This window comes from Pseudochaenichthys georgianus, chromosome 18, assembly GCF_902827115.2.
Source record: "Pseudochaenichthys georgianus chromosome 18, fPseGeo1.2, whole genome shotgun sequence".
Classification (NCBI taxonomy): domain Eukaryota; kingdom Metazoa; phylum Chordata; class Actinopteri; order Perciformes; family Channichthyidae; genus Pseudochaenichthys; species Pseudochaenichthys georgianus.
Window position 1 is genome coordinate 17,471,557 of NC_047520.1, and position 17,318 is coordinate 17,488,874.

The window sequence follows — 17,318 nt, forward strand, 5'->3', positions numbered from 1 at the left end:
TTTAGTGTCCCTGAGCCTCAGAATATGGTTTATTGTTCCGGCTGAGCTACTTTCAGCACCACGGCTAGCTCCGAAATGATTGAGCTGTGTACATGAACAACAAACAACAAAGTGATGATGAATGTCCCGTCCCTTCTCATTTGTGTCAGTATGAATGATCATAGTACATTATGTATCATATTGTATGGCCTCGGAACAGCGCAAAACAACATTAAGCAGTCAAATGTAAACAGTGAACGTGTTACCATGGCTCTTGAGTCAATGCTTCATTTACCCTGATTTGCATTTAATTACTAAGGCTTATGTTTAGCAAGCTAGATAATGTCTTCCGAAAGTACTACACTTAACACTTTGCAGTTATTTTCACTTTTACTAAGCCATTTGGGAACAAGAAGGTATGTCACTTTAGAAATACACCCACTGAGAAAAACATCTTTGTGAACTAAACAATATTTAGGACAATTGGGTCAGGATTTTAGGACGGATGCAAAGCTGAAGGTAACTGCGTCATGTTCTGTCAAAAGTGTTCATTTTCTTCTTTGGATGTCTTGTTGGGTGACACGATTGTGCCAAGCTGACACCATTTTAAAGTGAAGGCACTATTGAGTATTTCATCCACTTTTAGAGGTGTGTGTGTGTGTCTATGTCTGTCTCTGTCTGTGTGTGTGTGTGTGTGTGTGTGTGTGTGTGTGTGTGTGTGTGTGTGTGTGTGTGTGTGTGTGTGTGTGTGTGTGTGTGTGTGTGTGTGTGTGTGTGTGTGTGTACATTTGTCAGCGAGGGGTCTGTAGATCACATTGAGGCAATGATATATGTTGAATAAAACTGCTCCAAATCTGTCAGACAGCAGAACGGTGGGTACGGGTCTCAGTGGAACATGTTGACAGTGCAGCTCAGATCTAGATCTGAAGGTTCCTCTGTCTTTGTTTCAGCGAAAGATGTGCCGTTTGATTTGTCTTTCAAATAAACTATACTGGGCCTAATAATGTCAGTGTGACCAATATATTTCATAAAATTATTGAAATGCTTCCACTCCAGTGTTTCCCCTAGGTTTACTGCTTTGGGGGGAGGGGGATTATTGGTATTGATTAATGCATCAGTGTTTTTTCGGGTCAAAAACTTAAAATGAAACTATAGTGTTTAGTTTATTTAATAAAAGAGCATATGTGAAAAGTGACAGTACATATAGATTAGTTGAAATTTGGGGATATATATTTATATATATTAAAAAAAAAGTATATATATATATATATATATATATATATATATTTTTTTTTTTTCGTTAAACACCTTGAATTTCAGGGGAGGCTCCATAGGCGGGGCTCCGTAGGCGGGGCTCCGTTGGCGGGGCTCCGTAGGCGGGGCTCCGTAGGCGGGGCTCCGTAGGCGGGGCGCAGCGCCCCTCCAAGACAATGGTAGGGGAAACACTGGCTTCTTCCTCTACCGTGGGATGGATACTGTAAGCTACTTCTTTTAGTTTAGCCTCTAAGAGAAAGGCACCCTACACATACAGTTTGTATGTTTAGCTTTTAATGTGAAAGGGAAATCTTATTTTGTGGGTGACAGAATTGCTGCCTGAAAGCAAGGATTATAGGGGAAATTTAAACGTGGTATTATTGTACAGCCTTTATAATATGGAATTGACATTTACTTCATAATGATTACTGTTTGGAAAATACTGAATGTACTATTTCAAGGAGATGCACATGATAACTAAGGCCCAAGTGTATAACAGTTTATAGCGATACGATGTTTGATTACCTAGTAAGAGAATCATGACACACTGTGATAACGATTACCGGTGTTCCTCCATCTTGTGACTGCGTAACTCCCTCTCTTGTATATCAGCGTGTGAAGGACACTATTCGAGGAACTCGTTGTACCAAATGCATGGATCCTGTTTTGAAACTCAAGCTGGTGACCACTGAGATATTTCTAAAGCAATGTCCGACATAAACCAGATTGTTTTGGACTGCCGCTATTGCAATGATGGCTTTATAGAAGTCTGCTTTTTGACAGCATGTGCTGCTTATTGTTACTGTTAAAAAATACAGGTAATTGTGTGAATTCATCGATCATTATCCTTCAGATCTGTTTTCCTATTTTTGTTTCCACTTCGCTCCATAAATAGATGAAACTTGGGCAGTTTGACTTTGAAACAGCCAGATTTAGCACATCAGATGGTTTCAAAGACAAACCCCCTGCTGTGAAGTTAATTGTATTTCTTAGCATCGAGATGGATCCCAGAGAGAAGTCTTTGTTTGTGAGCAGACCTGTGTGCTTCCGCTCTACCTGTCAATAAAACTAGCGCTTGGTCAATTCTCGGATGAATTGCACCACAAACTTCTTCGCTCGTCTGCTGGGCACCCTCCAGCAGATTCTGTTTATTTATCAACAGTAGGGGGGGGGGGCGCGTGGACCATCTGCTTTGGGACTCTGGCCAAAGAAGAATGAGGGAAGCAGAAGTGGAAAGAACAAGAGTTTACTACAGGGGACGGAGGAGGAGATGGAGAACACAGGGATGGATGAAGAAGGGCAGTCATCGTTGCTATGGCAATAACTATAAGGAAACACGATATTTATTCTGTATTTATTATCATTGCTTAGGGCTAAAAGAAGTGGCAAGTCTTCCTCTTGATATTTCCAGCCGCGGGCTTGTTTATTCCGCACATTCACTCCAGACCTCTGATGCCAACTGGGTCGCCTCAGCATGCCAACGCCTCTTTGTTTGTTTGTGCCAAGGTAATATTGAAGAGACTCCACATTCCCTGGTGCCTGGAAAAATAACATTAGTTCGCCTTGCTGTCCAGAAATTGGAAAGAAGATCATATTTGTCTAAATTGCTACACACAAATACGTTTTTTATTGCAAGTGAAAACAATGAATGACTCTTCTCAGCCCACATCAGGAATAATGTGTTGGAGTTCCTCATTCTTGTAATATGTTTACTAGATGTTTGTTTTTATCTCGAGTCCCATAGATATTTGATGGTGTTCTTTGTAAAGAAGTGTCAGTGAATTTCATCTCTTTGTCGATACCCAGTGAAATGACTGACCTGCGAAGAAGTGTCCTACATTTCGTAAGAGCAAACATTTTTCCACCCTGGAAGGAAGAAAGAGAAAAGGCTTTTTGGATCTTAAGGCCTCTGACAAATGTCAATTTGGTAGCTTGACATTTTAATTGAGTGTTGCTCTTATTTCATCTTTCTCCGTTTTGCTTTGAGATATCCTTAACCTTAAAAATATTACTTTAGTTAATCAACTGCTTTTGAGATATGTTCCAACTTTGTCACATCTCACCCTCCCAACGTTACGCTCCACTGTGCCTCATTAAGCTCCAACATTAAAGAATGAGTCGTCTGTCTGTCGGCTGGCCCTTTCCAAGGAGTTCTCGATGAAATGGTGTCAGAGCTGAACATCACACAGGCCATATGTGGAAGCAGCCCGTCTGTCTGTCCTCTCGTCCCAAAGGGGGGGGGGGGGGGGGCTCAAAAAGCCTTTTAAGTCCCTCCAAAAGTCCATACTCAGCAGGGTACTGCCAACACTATATATAGACTACACAATGCTAAACATATCTGTGTTTCCGAAGGGAGATGTGGCAGTGTTTCCCCTACCATTGTCTTGTAGGGGCGCTGCGCCCGCCAATTCAAGGTGCTAAAAAAAAAAAGAGATTATAATTCATTTTTTTTAATTAATTATTATTCTTTTTTGGTGCTATATATATATATAGCACCAAATTGTAAATAATCTATAACTACTATCACTTTTCACATCGAACCTGTGCTCTTTTATTAAATAAACTAAACGCTTTCATTTTAAGTTGTGAGTTTAGTGTTCTTGACACTAAGAAACACTGATGCATTAATCAATAACAATAATCCACAGCTCCTCTCCAGGGCCCAGGAGTTCAACATTTTTAATCTCAATCAGATCCGATCAGATTTTGAAATCCCATTTTTTGTGATCCAGGATCAGACAAGTCGGCCAAATGTTGTCCCTGGAGTTCAAAGCAATTCATAGGATCAGCCTGATCCAGATTACGACTTTTCAAGATGACTAGATCCTGAATATCAGCTTTAATCCTACCGATCGCCATCAAGTGGATATGAAAAATAATACAAGGAAGACAAGAGACCACATAGCAGAGACATCTATAATGTTTAATTATATTTTTAAATACATAAAGGACATCAAATAATAATGAAATTGTAATTAAAAAAAATACTCCCACTAGGGTAACAACAATAAAGCATTCATTCAAAGGCAGCTGGATCATCCAGGCGTGCTTTGAGGAGCTGAATTCTCAGTGAGGTTTCAGTTTGCTGAAGCTGTATTTGTTGGTTGGTAGCTTGCTGCTTCAAATTCTTCCACCTCAACCTCACTTGGTCCACCGTCCTCTTGTGTCCAGATCCTGTGGCATTCACATTGTCTGTAACTTCATCCATATTCCGCTCTTCACTTTAGTCGCTCCACCCTCTCTGTTAGCTACCAACTATGGAGTCATACTTGTTCCTTGCACCCAGCAGCAGTGCATGGGTCTCAGCAGATGTAAAATCAGGCCCCTTTTTGTCCATCTTTCCAACTCAATGGTTTGGTCAGGTCAGCATTTAGTTGTATAGTTCTGGCCTTGCTATTAATTACATAATTAACCACAGGCCCTAACCAATCTGGACATGCATTCCAGGTGTGTATTTGCAATGAGTTGTTATTCAGAGACTGATGTAGGCCTACTGACTGAAACAACAGTCAGAACACAGTCATGGCAGGGATTGTTCACATCTTCCATGCTGGAAGGAGAGGTTACCGCCAAAGGGTCCACACCGAGCGCCCCAAACCTCTCCAACAGTACACAACAGAAGAACTGTACAATCGTTTTCGATTTGGACTTGATGACATCAATGACATTGCTGATCTGGTCAGGCCACAACTGCAGTGCAGAACCTTGCCGGGTCATGCTCTGACTGTAGAGGAGCAGGTCCTCATTGCCCTGCGCTTTTACGCATGTGGAACATTCCATCAGGTCATAGCTGACAGCATGGGAGTCCACGGGACAACAGTGGGTGAAGTGGTGACAGCTGTGTCTGATGCACTGGCTCGCCTGCTGGATCACTTTGTGACTTTTCCCACTGATGGCTAGATTGCCAAAGTGTCTTTGTGATGAAGTTTTTTCTTCTGGAAGACATGCCCAACACCATTGGGGTGATCGACTGCACCCATGTACATATTCAAGCACCTCGTCAGAGGGAGTGGGAATATGTCAACAGGAAAGGGAGGCACAGCATCAATGTGCAACTTGTGGGAGATGCTGACCTTGCCATCACTGTGTTGTGAGATGGCCTGGGTCAGTCCACGATGCACGTGTCTTCAGAGAGAGCCGGTTGTTCACTGAATTCCAAACCAACAGGGCGGATGGAGTTATATTAGCCAGTGCCTACCCACTCCTACCATGGGTGATGACACCTTTTCCCACGGCCAACACTCGCTCACAGATGCGCTACAACAACGCCCATGGAAGAACAAGGTGTGCCATTGAGCGCTTGCATGGAGTACTGAAGAGGCGTTTTGCATGCCTCAACTATCTGAGAGTGGAACCCCAAGGAGCATGCCAAATAACACTGGCTTGTATTGTGCAGAGTCCCCCTCTCTGACATCGATGATCCCCCAGAGCCCCTCACCTGCTGATGATCTAGGCCCACCTATGGATTTCCCTCTAAATGAGAGACTGAGCGGTGGTGCAAGGTGAGATGCTATTGTCTGCAATTACTTTTGAAAGGTGATGACAGATGATGGACTTTTTTTTGTTGAAGATATTTTTAATTTAATCTAAATTACATTTGTGATTGACAATCTTTGCTGTGATACTTTTGATGAGCATAAACATTTATGTCATCAACATTTGGTTGAAAACAAAATAGGCCACCACAAACGTGAGCAAAAATGGAAAAAATACAATGTATTTCCCATGAAGGCTAAAAATGGTGTATTATTTCAGTTAACAAATGTTGCCATCTTATTTAAATTGAAACATATTTTAAAATAAATGGTACAGTACATTTTGCTCTGGTAATCCACTGGAAATCCACCCCTCTGGTGGGATCAGGATAATCCAGTTGATTGGGATCAAACTGATCCCAATCCTGTGTTGTCGGTTTGAACTACCCGTTTTGAAGATTTGATCCAGATTAAAGCTTGGATTGGATTTCCTGATCTGATCGGATATCAAAGTGATCCTAATCCTGTTTTTTGGTTTTGAACTCCCCAAAATCCAAATCTGATTTGATCAGATAGGGATTAAAAGTTTTGAACTCCTGGGCCCTGAGGATTTAAAAAATAACCACTGGATAGTCAACCTTGAAAATAGAGTTTCTTCTGTATGGTAGCAGCAGCATCCATGTGATGTGCAATGCTGACACCAAGTGGTTATACGGAGACAATGAGTGTGTACACAATGTCCTTTCCACATGTTTTATCCAGTTGTCCAGCTATTAGCCTGCATACAGTGCAATCATGCCCCTGGTTTGGTTATTGTGTTATTCTTGTGTGCCTTTTGTACCCACCTTTTACTTGTTAAAGCTAATATGTTATCAAGGTCAGGTCAGACATTGCTCTCTGCATGTATGACATTATATAACAGTCATAGAAAACCCAACAATAGAATCCCTAACCAACTGCAGGCAGGAACAACATCATCAAATAAAGCAAGACAAGTCTATTTATATAGCACCTTTCAACACGAGGCCATTCAAAGTGCTTTACAAAAAGACATTAAGAAAATGGAATGGTCATTAAAAAGCAAAGATAATAAAAGAAACATTAAAAGTTACAGTGTAGTCAGTGTAAGATATTATACTAATAGTTCAATTAAAAGTCTTCAACAAAGGTGAGGAGTGAGTACAAATGAACGACTAACTTTAAATCAAGTATTACCTTGCTGAAAAATATCAGTATAAATCATTTCTCCTGACGAACGTTCTCTATCCTCAGCACTTAAACACGTTTAGACGGCAGGTCACTTTCCTGATCGTTAGCCCTCGTTAGTAATGCAACAACTGTCAAACCTTTTTGTTTTTGAGCTGAACATGACCTTACATAAAGCTGGCTGTATTCCACGGTGTGCTTCAGTGCCACTGTGACACGCATCCTCTCACAGAAGGTGCCGGAGTCCCGTCTCTACACGCTGACCGATAAAGAGCCCTGTTATCGGCTCATAGCAGGCGCTGAGGCTGAATAATTTATAGAGGCATTCCAACACATTGACTCGTAAAATGACACACACTCACAGAGGGCAGGGGGTGTAAAAGGTGTTGTGTCTGGAGGTGTGTGTTGTTTGTTAGTCAAGATATGCGTCTATACAACTTTCCTTCAGAAGTATGATGTGGGCTGACTTTTTAAATGTTTCTTTCGGCTTGAAAACTTGCTGCTACTGTACATCGGCGGTGATGACGCCACAGTCCATTTAACCAGTGTGAGACGGAGCAGGGAAATGTGATATTATGCAGAGTTGCCTTCTCCCAAGAGCCGATAATTAATACTGGTGCATCATTAAAGCATGATAATGAACTAACGCTGTGATCGACACACAGTTGTATCAGCAAGTTTGTTCGGTGGCTATGGCAGCGTGCATTTCATTATCCTGCAACCCTTTCAATGTTTCTTAAACCTGCATTCTCTCTCTGGGGGGGGGGGGGGGGGCTGCTGTCAAAGATTAGTCTGGACTCAATGGCTGGTTTGAAGTCTTCTTCAATACAACATGGTGTTCATTTTGTAAATGATGTTCCCATTTGGAACAACATAGAGGATAAAGAAGGGTATACTTCATGGCAGGACACATTTTTGATTGACAGGTCACTGTGATTTTGAGCATCTTACAACTTTGACCCTCTCGCAGTGCCTTTTTAATTTCTTGAAAGAGACATTGTTTCTCCCTTATACTGTATATGTTTGTAGCTGAAGTCGTTGGTTCTTGTAATCTGAATGAACAAGTTGCATTCTGGGGCAGCAGGCAGTCTTACATATACCCCAGATGAAACAAGAAACTTCTCTGAGAGTAAAGTTATTTAAAGAAGTTATCGGCTCCTTTTCTTTTGTAAGTCTGCCACTGATCTCGGCCTCTCAGATTACTCGGGTCGGGGTTCAAGAGGCGATTGTATCGATTTCAGCTCAGCCGGAGTAAATGAAGGCACAAGCACTGTTTCTGTGTGTGTGTGTGTGGGTGTGTGTGTGCGCGGAACTAATCTTAACAAAAGTGCTGATTCTCTGTCTTTTACTTTAGATGAAAAATAAGGAGCCACTCCCCACGCCCCTCTGAGAGATATTTGGTTAAAAAGAACACAATTACCCCTTTCACACCAAGGCTTTTCCCGTTCTAGCTCCGTGCTAGAGCTTTTCTGGTTCGGAACCGGTTCTTCGGTTCAGCTCCCGCTCTGTTCACACCGCTCAGAGCCCGACTGGTGCTGCGTCATTGCGTCATGACGTAACCGTTTGCGTGCCTGCCTCATAAAGCCAAACCGCGCGGAACCCCCTCACATCGACAACAACAATGGCCGATTGTATTGAAGCGCTACTTGTTTTGCTTTGTCGAAACTAAATGGAAGAAATGGGACGACTTTACTACCAACTTTACAGTCGTTACTTGCTACATTCAAAAGTTCTTTACAATCATCATCAACTTCAATGACGATTCCGTAGGAGAAAGAAGGTAAATATACGTCCTATTCGATGGCGTTAGAGCTAGCTGTTGTTAGCCTCTTCATGCGCGCAGCTCAGAATACCCAGCTTTGCAGCATTAATTACTACGGTATAACATTCAAACTGATTCTCAATGTTATTTCCACAGATCATGTTGAAGCTGGCAGAAAGGCGGATGAAGCGTGTTATTTGGACACAGCCCAGATCTTCAGACGTAAGCATGACGTATGCGGTGCTTGCTTTCTAGACCGACAACTTTTTGGTTCTTGAAACGAACCAGATTCCGGAGCTTAGAGGCGGCTCCTCTGCGGTGTGAACAGGAAAAACCAGTGCTTTTCAAGCTCCAGCTCCGAACCGCCCCTGTACCGCGTTGGTGTGAAAGGGGCAAATGGTGCTCTAGGAGGAGATTCAGAGATTCAGGTGATAAGGTGGGGGGGGGGTTCCTTGGTTGGTGATGTAGAAGAGACATGGAGAAGTGGATTTTGCACAATAAGCCTTCAATTGATGTTTTCATTTTCAAAAGATTGAACATGTAGTAGGCCCCACTTAACTGCTGCACCTCTGAGCATTAGCACTTGAGTAGTGAGATAATTAGTGAGCTCTCCTGAGTAATGTTCTGGAGAACACCTATAAGCTACGGTGCTATGTTGTTGATGTCGGGTAATGGCTCCTGTAATGACCTGCGTTACCCTGGCAAAGTTTTATGGAAATGCAGGTCTTGGATCCAATGAGCCGGCTGCCCTGAATGTGTGTCTTCTATCATTTTTATACTGCAGTTAACAACCATTAAGCTTTTCTATAACCGCCTGCAACACTGAGACAAAAAGGGGAGAGTCACAGGAGGACATAAAGGGAGGGAGGACGTAAATATAATGAACTAAGTTCTGCCGGGGACATTGGTTCTGATGAGTGCTTTTTACTGCCTTTTTAATCAAACGCATCTCATATTTTATCATTTATTTTGCATTTCGGCACCCTTGAAGCGTTTTTTAAATGGTAGACACTATTCAAGATCAGTCTTAAAGATAATTTCTAGCTACAGACACATTCAAAAGTTAGTAAAAAAGAACACTTGAATGTGTATTTTGGATGTTTTCTTTCCACCAGTCTGAAAGAAGACATAAGCATAATTTCGACCAGTGCAAAAAACAAAGTTTCTGACTTGTCATATCTTGTCTTAGTATTGATTTGAGCAGCCTTACTCAGAAAGCTGATATGTGAAATATACGTTATATTGTGGACACGGCTTACTAACCCTAAATCACAGCATGCACACTGTAAAACCGCTCAGAAAGGATGTCTGTATATCCAGCTCTCAGTCCCTCCGTCTCCTCAGGTGCAGAACATGCCTTGCTCATCTCTAGGGGGGTATTATTTTTAGCTTCGCTGTCTCCCCTTAAGCATTGTCATCTATCACTGCACGGCAATTAATGTTATGTGCATTTAAATGGGAGCTGAAGCCCATTTGGCTGGAGAGCAGGGACAGGCCATTTGCATAGGGTGTATGTTAATGTGGCACTCGGTGTATGTATAAGTAGAAGGGTGCTTTAGGCAGTGCTGACAGTGTGGAGCTTTAACAGTGTGGTAATACCTTCAGAGTTATATCTGTGGTGTAATGGCTTTACTGTCATCGGCATCGTCTTTAACCAAACCCCTTCGCGCAGAGTGAAGTACAACAATGCTGCTCACATGCTCTTTTTGATCTGTAATGTCTTTAGAAGTATCTGACATGAATGGCGGTGTTCTTCGTTAAAAAGATACACGAAATGTATTTATTTGTAGGGATATATTGGTTGGTTTTTCTCAGTAATAGTACACACAATTACTTTGAGTGTAAAACTGGTATTTTGTGTGATTTATTTTTAGAAAAATGACACGGAATGCTTGAAACAAGTTTTGACTCGATTGTCATCCATCAGTCGCGACAGCTTTGGTTCAAATCGATTTTTTTTTTTATTAGACATTTGGGAGACTAGAAATGAATTATTTTTGGTGTTAACGGACATTAAGAGCGAACCGCTTTGAATGTGGAACCACCAGCATCTTTTACCACTACTTCTTCTGACACCTGAATAAAAACACACACATGGTTCCCTCTCTCTCTCACTCTCTCTGCTCCACAGAGCTGTCCTCCCCCCCCCCGTTCACACTGTTGATCAGCTCAGCAAAGGGAAAGTGCTCGTGTGAAGCCTCAGGATCAGACTGAGGAAGCTGAGAGAGCGTGCACACCACGTCTGACCCTGCAAGGTATGATGATGATGATGATGATGATGATCAATAATAATCTGTTGATGTTTAAACTTTTGATCCTGCCACGGGACCGTTTGGGGGATTGCCATTCGTGTTCTGAGTGAGGTATCGCCTGCTCATGTTTTATTTAGCAGTGTCATACAATCGTGTTTGTTTTACTCTGGGATGATTATCTGGAGACAATCAGGATGTCTGCTGGTTTAATTCAAACAGTCCATCAGTGTGAGACGGTGACTTTGTTTATTTACTTTTCCTCGCCTGGAATAGCTGGAAGAATATTGCCTTCCTGAAACCTCTCGGGAGACGAGCATTCTCTCGCTCCCAAAGTTCACATCTGCATTTCATTATGGTCACAAGGGGTGACAAAGAAAGAGGGACATTAGCATACACTCCCAGGTGCATTGGCTGAGAGCGACAGATTGTTTTGCAAGCTGTAGCTGTTTGTGTCTGAATGTGGGGGTCATCATTTGAATTACAAGGCTAATAACAACAACAACCACTTCTGTGTTCTGATTATATTCACTGCTAATTCACTGATTTTTGAGAAATACTTATGCCTGTGTGAATATCCAGAGGTCCTTAATAATGCCCCATTATATTTAAAACTAGAGAAGCTGCAGCCATGTGTTCACGCGCCTACGGAAACCCTGCGGCTCCTCCCTCCACCGGCTTCTCCAAGAAACTCCTGCTCAGCTGCTGCCTGGTGCGCCGCCTCGTCTCCTGGGCCTCCTCCAAACCTCAAGGTACAGAAACACACATGGTAACGCAGTGGCGACTTCGTTAAGATCACTGTCAGATCCTTCGTTGTGTCAGTCGTTCCCCATGATCCTGACCTGAAAAAGAAATGATTTTAAAGTGCGAAAGATGAACCAGAAGGAAACTAAGATGACTTGCTTTGGCTAGTGATATTTCATGGTGTGTGTGTTCTGAATAGTGAGACATAGGGTACCTTTTCACCTGAAGGGATGGACTAATGAACATTAACCCCATACAACAAAAAGGATATTTTATTGAGCATCAATTGTCGTCTATTTTTGATCAGATAGCAGAGGGGAAGACAATTCCAATATATTTATGTTTTAATTTTCTTCACTTTGAGGAAGAAACAAATATGTTTGTAAGGCTATACTCGTGTTTGCCTGGTGAATTCCACACATTCAGAGGGCAAACAAATAATATAGGTATCGATATATGTTTTTATATATGCAATATAGCATATAGAAATAGCATTTACTGCACTCAATTAGTCAAGAGAAAGCTGTAGAAGTATCTCTGAGAAATATTAGACGTAAAGTAAGCACAACGGCAACACGATACACTCATTATCTGTTGACCGTAGTTCTGACGAGATAACAAATAAAGCCAGTCCAGAAAGCGTTAGAAACCTTAAGGTGCTATTGATCAGTCATCCTTTGACCTCTCTTATAGGACCAACTGAATTTATGGTTTCTCTGGAATGACGGATGATGGGATGGTGTTGCAGCACGAGTCACTACACAGCTCCAGTAAATTATTCTCTTTGAGCCGAGATCAGTATTGATTACTTCTCGGGATATATATTCACAATGGCCACCTAACCTTATGAAACAGGATTTATAGCTACATCCCACTGCCGGTGGAACAGGCAGTCAAATAAAAGACACTGTGAAAAATGGCCAATAATTCACATTTGTACACATAAGAGCTAGAATTAAGACCCTTGTCATTGAATTGCAGTCTTTAATTTGTCTTATACGAACAGCAGATTCACATATATTTTTGATTCTGTATTTATGCAAACAAACTGTATGTACGAATGTATTTAAAATCATGGAAAGGATTGTTATTGTGGCTTCTTCTCTATCTTGGTAGTGGAAGGCGATGAGATATTTTACATTTCTTGTATATTTAGTGCTCATTTGGCTCCAGTAAACCTTCTAATTGTCAGGTGTTGTTCTGCATCGATATTGCTTGTCAGATACATACTGGTTGTGTTTGGGTTTGATTTATGAGGCTGTTAAACAGTCATGAATCTCACTGTCGGGGCTAAATGACATCTGCAGTGCTGCAAGAGTTTTCAGCTGGGGGAAAACAACAACAGAAAACAGCTGTTCTTCATGAATAAGAGAAGATGATGCATATTCACCTTCGTAGGAAAACTTTTCTCATTGTGTATTGATTCTATTGGTGCGAGTGGGGCAGGTGCAGCTACATAATCGTTGTTCTTCACCGTGGGACACAGTCTCTTCCTGTTTGTGAACAGTTATCATCTCCTAACATGCAAACTGGGACCCAGAGGCCTGTACTACGAAGCCGGATTTTCGCTTAGCGAGGTAGCTTCAGGGTAAACTCTGGGTTTCCGGTCCTACGACGCTGGTTCACTTCTTACCGGGGTAGATCTCCATGGTAACTTATGCTGAACGGCAAACCTGCTCCGGAGCAGGTTAGGTTCCAGGCTAAGAGATCAACTCAGTGAAAGCTCCGCCTGCTGACCAATCAGAGCTCAGTGTGCGGAGTTTAAAGCGATCAAGTCATATTACAGGAGAAAGGAAATACAGAAAAGCTGCCGTTGCAGGAAAGACGGCCGGCAAAAATCAACGAATGTGAAAATGTATAGAATATCACCTCCCATCTTCAGAGCCATCTGACTATTATAACATTAGCGTTAAGAAAGCTTACTTAAATATCGGCCACAACATAAGTAACCGGATCAGAGTACATTAAGTACAGTCCGCGGCATATCACTTCATAATGTATCATATATCTCCTGATCTGAGTCAGCTGAGCCGTATCTGGCCGTGCAACACTCACTGTGTCACATACTGTATGCAGAAGTATTATTTTAAGCAACACATTAAGTTGACGAAACACTCGAGACAAATGTAATTGAAGTCAGATCGTGTTTTAGACGGGGCAGTGATATCATAAACCTGTTAATGTACGCATTCAAACATTTGTTCTTTTACCAGCTGTATTCACCTTGCAGGTGCAGCTATGTGGCTTTTATCCTGGATAAAGTGTTTAGGTCATGGATGTTTAAAGTTTAACTTCTTCATATGTCTAATATTATAGTTGACTTTTCATTCAGGAAGTATGACGCTGCGCACTGTCCTGCGAGATACCGGGACCTGGCTCGAAACACTCTGAACACTGTTGTTGTTGTTGTTGGAGAAACACATCAGCAATGACGGGGGTGAGCAGGAGAGGTGGGGAGAGGCGGGGCTATGGCGTATCAGGCGTACACACAGAGCGCTCCGTCCGCAGATCTACCCACCTTGGGACCCATTGTCGTTTGAGGGGTCCGGTTCCGTTTCCGCGGTTCCGTTTCCGCGGTTCCGTTTCCGCGGTTCCGTTTCCGCGGTTCCGTTGCGGCCTCGTGTGAACAAACCGTCCATACGATAGAGAGCTGTAGCGGATACAACCCGTTCCGTTTCCGTGTAAACCGAGCCTTAGACGCAGCATCTGTTTGTCTTTCATTCCTCTCTCTGCTTCTTTTTTATTGGAAACAAGCTGCCTTCCTTCGTGGGCACGCTGCATTCTTATATTGCCCTATTCTTTTGCTTGAGGCAGCTGAAACCGAATCACAGTGGCCCTTAGGAAGAAAATAAATGTTTTAATATCACTGCGGTAATACAGTTTCCTTCTTTTCCTTGCCAAACTGCTGAGCACTTCCATTACACTTTTCTTTATATGCGGTCTGAATTTAATGCAGGCATCAAGGAACAACAAGAATTGGAGAACACACATTTCAAAGGAATAGCATTTAACCGCTATATTGTATTTGAAGCCTCCTCTCTGATGATATATGTTTATTCGCAGGTGTCACAATCTGATAATATTATCCCCCCAGAATAACCTCCCATATTGCAGATGATCTCACTGTGAAGCTGCCAGGTGGCACTGTTCCCCTCCGGATGTTGGAGCAGTCACCAGAAAATGAACATGCTCACTAAAGCAGGTGATTCTAGAAATACACAGCGAGACAGCCTGTTACAAATCCCTGCTGTCTCTATGAGGGAGATGATGACATCCAGTACTGTACGTCCCAAATGCAGTTTATTATTCACTGGTACTGCTTCGGGCAGGAGAATAGAAGCTTGAAGTAATGATATTTTAATAACTGGTGAGCTGCATGCTGTTTACACAGAGCAGAGAAGACCAGATAGGGGGAACAAATATGTAGAAATTCTATATTTAGTGCATGTGTACTTTCTCCAATTTTGGTTTCCCTAATGTTAGTTATAAAGATTCATTTTGCTCCTACTTTTTTTGCAAGATAAGTTATCTGAGAAATGTTTTCAGGTGCACAAAAATGCCAATTGAACTGCTTTGGGTTCAGAGGGTTGACAAAGATTTAGCGAAATGACTTTGGACTCGATATGGGGACAAGTGCACCACTTTAATATATAGTATGCATATGAATTATAGTCAGAGTCAACCGCCACATTTTTTAAGTTGAGTTTTATTTTCACAAAACATTGATATATGGCACTTTGATGCATGAATACAATTGACCTGGCCTTTGTCTGTGGTAGAAATCCATCCCTGCACCTCACCTTCGCTGCCAGGAGAGGGCAGCAAGCCGCAGAATAAATGACCATGATGCACCGTCTGCGGAACTGAGAGCAGCTCAGTAGCAGAGCATGGGATACAAAATTGCCTATTTGAATGTTAAGCTAATCGTTTTATTTGGTGATGAAATATATCACGGAGCATTTATCTCTGAGCATAGAGACTTAACAACCCAAATGACAACACTAAGCCTATAGACGGACTATTAAAGAAGGCAACACATTTCTCTATCATGCAATGTACAGTAGTTGTTGTTGGCTTACATACAAGCCTGAGCACAATATCATCCAATATCCCCCCCACATGAAAACATCACGTGTCCTTTAACAACTCAGGTGGTGATTCTGTCATATTTCCAGTGAATATCTGCACTGCAGTATAACACAGTGGCCCCGGATGCTCTCAAACATGTTTTTGATGGCAGTATCAAAATACATCGATGGAGATATCTAAATATGGACTCTGCTTTATGATGTGTCGTCCAAAAAAGATTACGTGGTGCTTATCAGTGTCAGAAAATACTCACCTGCCAACTTTTTTCTTCTAGGAACACTCTTGTATTTTCAGCAGAAGATATTCTAGAGAGCTGTTTGTTAATAAAGTTATTCAAAAACAATCATTTTTCATTTAAAAATAACATTAAAAGCTGCTTTTTAGCCTCCCAACTATGGAGATATCCTGAATTTCTTTCTTTATATCATTAAAGTAAATATAGTTGTGTTTACTGACAAAAAAATACTTTTGAAGTAAGTCCGCTTGGATATTTGTCACTGTTTTCTGACATTTTACACATCATCAAGCAATATCAGCAGATTCATCGATAATGAAAGTAAAAGGTTGCTCCTTTGTTGGTTTACCTGTTGGAGAAGTGGGTATTGTATTCCATCGTATGATTTTATTCCAACAGAAAATCTGCAGTGCAGTCCCCCCCCCCAGCCTGTTACACCTTCACTCCGATACTTCCCTCAGAGCTGTGCCAGATCTTCATAGCTTTAGACGTGCAATCTGGACATGCTGTTCCTCAGTTTCTTCTTTTATTTATCCGCTTGCATGCACGCACCACTTCTCTCCTTGGCTCTGCAGAATCACACGGCCGTGAGACTGCTTCTCGGGTTCATGTCCTTCCAACGGCACAGAAAATGGCCTGAAAATCAAGTGCTGAATCCTCAGGAAGAAGTTTCAAATTCAAGCTTGCATGTGTTCCTTAATCCATTTGTATTGTCCTTGGTTTTTAAATTCAACACGCATCAAGATGTGTTAGTGATAACATCTCGGCTAAATCCCGCTGCCTCACCGCACCGTTTTAATTTGAATTGTTGAACGTTTGCTCGCAGTGTGATACCACCTCCAGTGGTGCCACATCATGAGAAGCTTTGCTAAAAGGACCCTTAAACCTTGAGATATAATATCAGTCATGATGCTCTATTGTGGAGAAAATGTTAAGTATCATTAAGGGAGTCCTGCAAGTCCTTGATGAGTCATTCTGTCCACATATATAATGGCTTCTTTTTTTAAATATGAAATAAAAATATCAGCCAATAGTTTAGGTCATACAATATGTCTGCTTTCTGTTTAGACTCAGTTTCTAGTTAATCTATTTTCCCACTTGGTCAAGAGTGCAGGCCTCAGCAGATTCAAGGTGGAAATGGAAAAAGGCAATGATGGATAAGAGGGGAAGTTGAGGCAGCATGCAGCCCCTCAGATGGCAGCAGAGGGGGGGAGCGATGGCCCTGGGACTGACATGTCCCACTGTTGTCATCCCTTTGATTCATGTTGTAGCATTGGTTGCAGGAGAAGGAGGGAGAAGGATCCAACGGCCATACTCTTCCCAAC

At 42.0% G+C, this 17,318-nt stretch overlaps 1 protein-coding gene across 2 annotated transcripts in view; it reads left to right on the forward strand.

Annotated features, from left to right (window-relative positions):
- kcnip4a (potassium voltage-gated channel interacting protein 4a) overlaps window positions 1–17,318 on the forward strand; it is a 165,309-nt gene that overhangs the window by 1,732 nt on the left and 146,259 nt on the right. The window contains exons 1-2 of one of the 2 annotated variants that reach the window (XM_071206577.1): window positions 10,863–10,931; window positions 11,546–11,677. The exons of the other annotated variant lie outside the window; for it this stretch is intronic. Coding sequence (XP_071062678.1) covers window positions 11,557–11,677 — 121 coding nt within the window. The 5' untranslated portion in view covers window positions 10,863–10,931; window positions 11,546–11,556. Of the gene's footprint in view, window positions 1–10,862; window positions 10,932–11,545; window positions 11,678–17,318 lie in introns of those variants that run through there. 2 annotated transcript variants of the gene reach the window in all.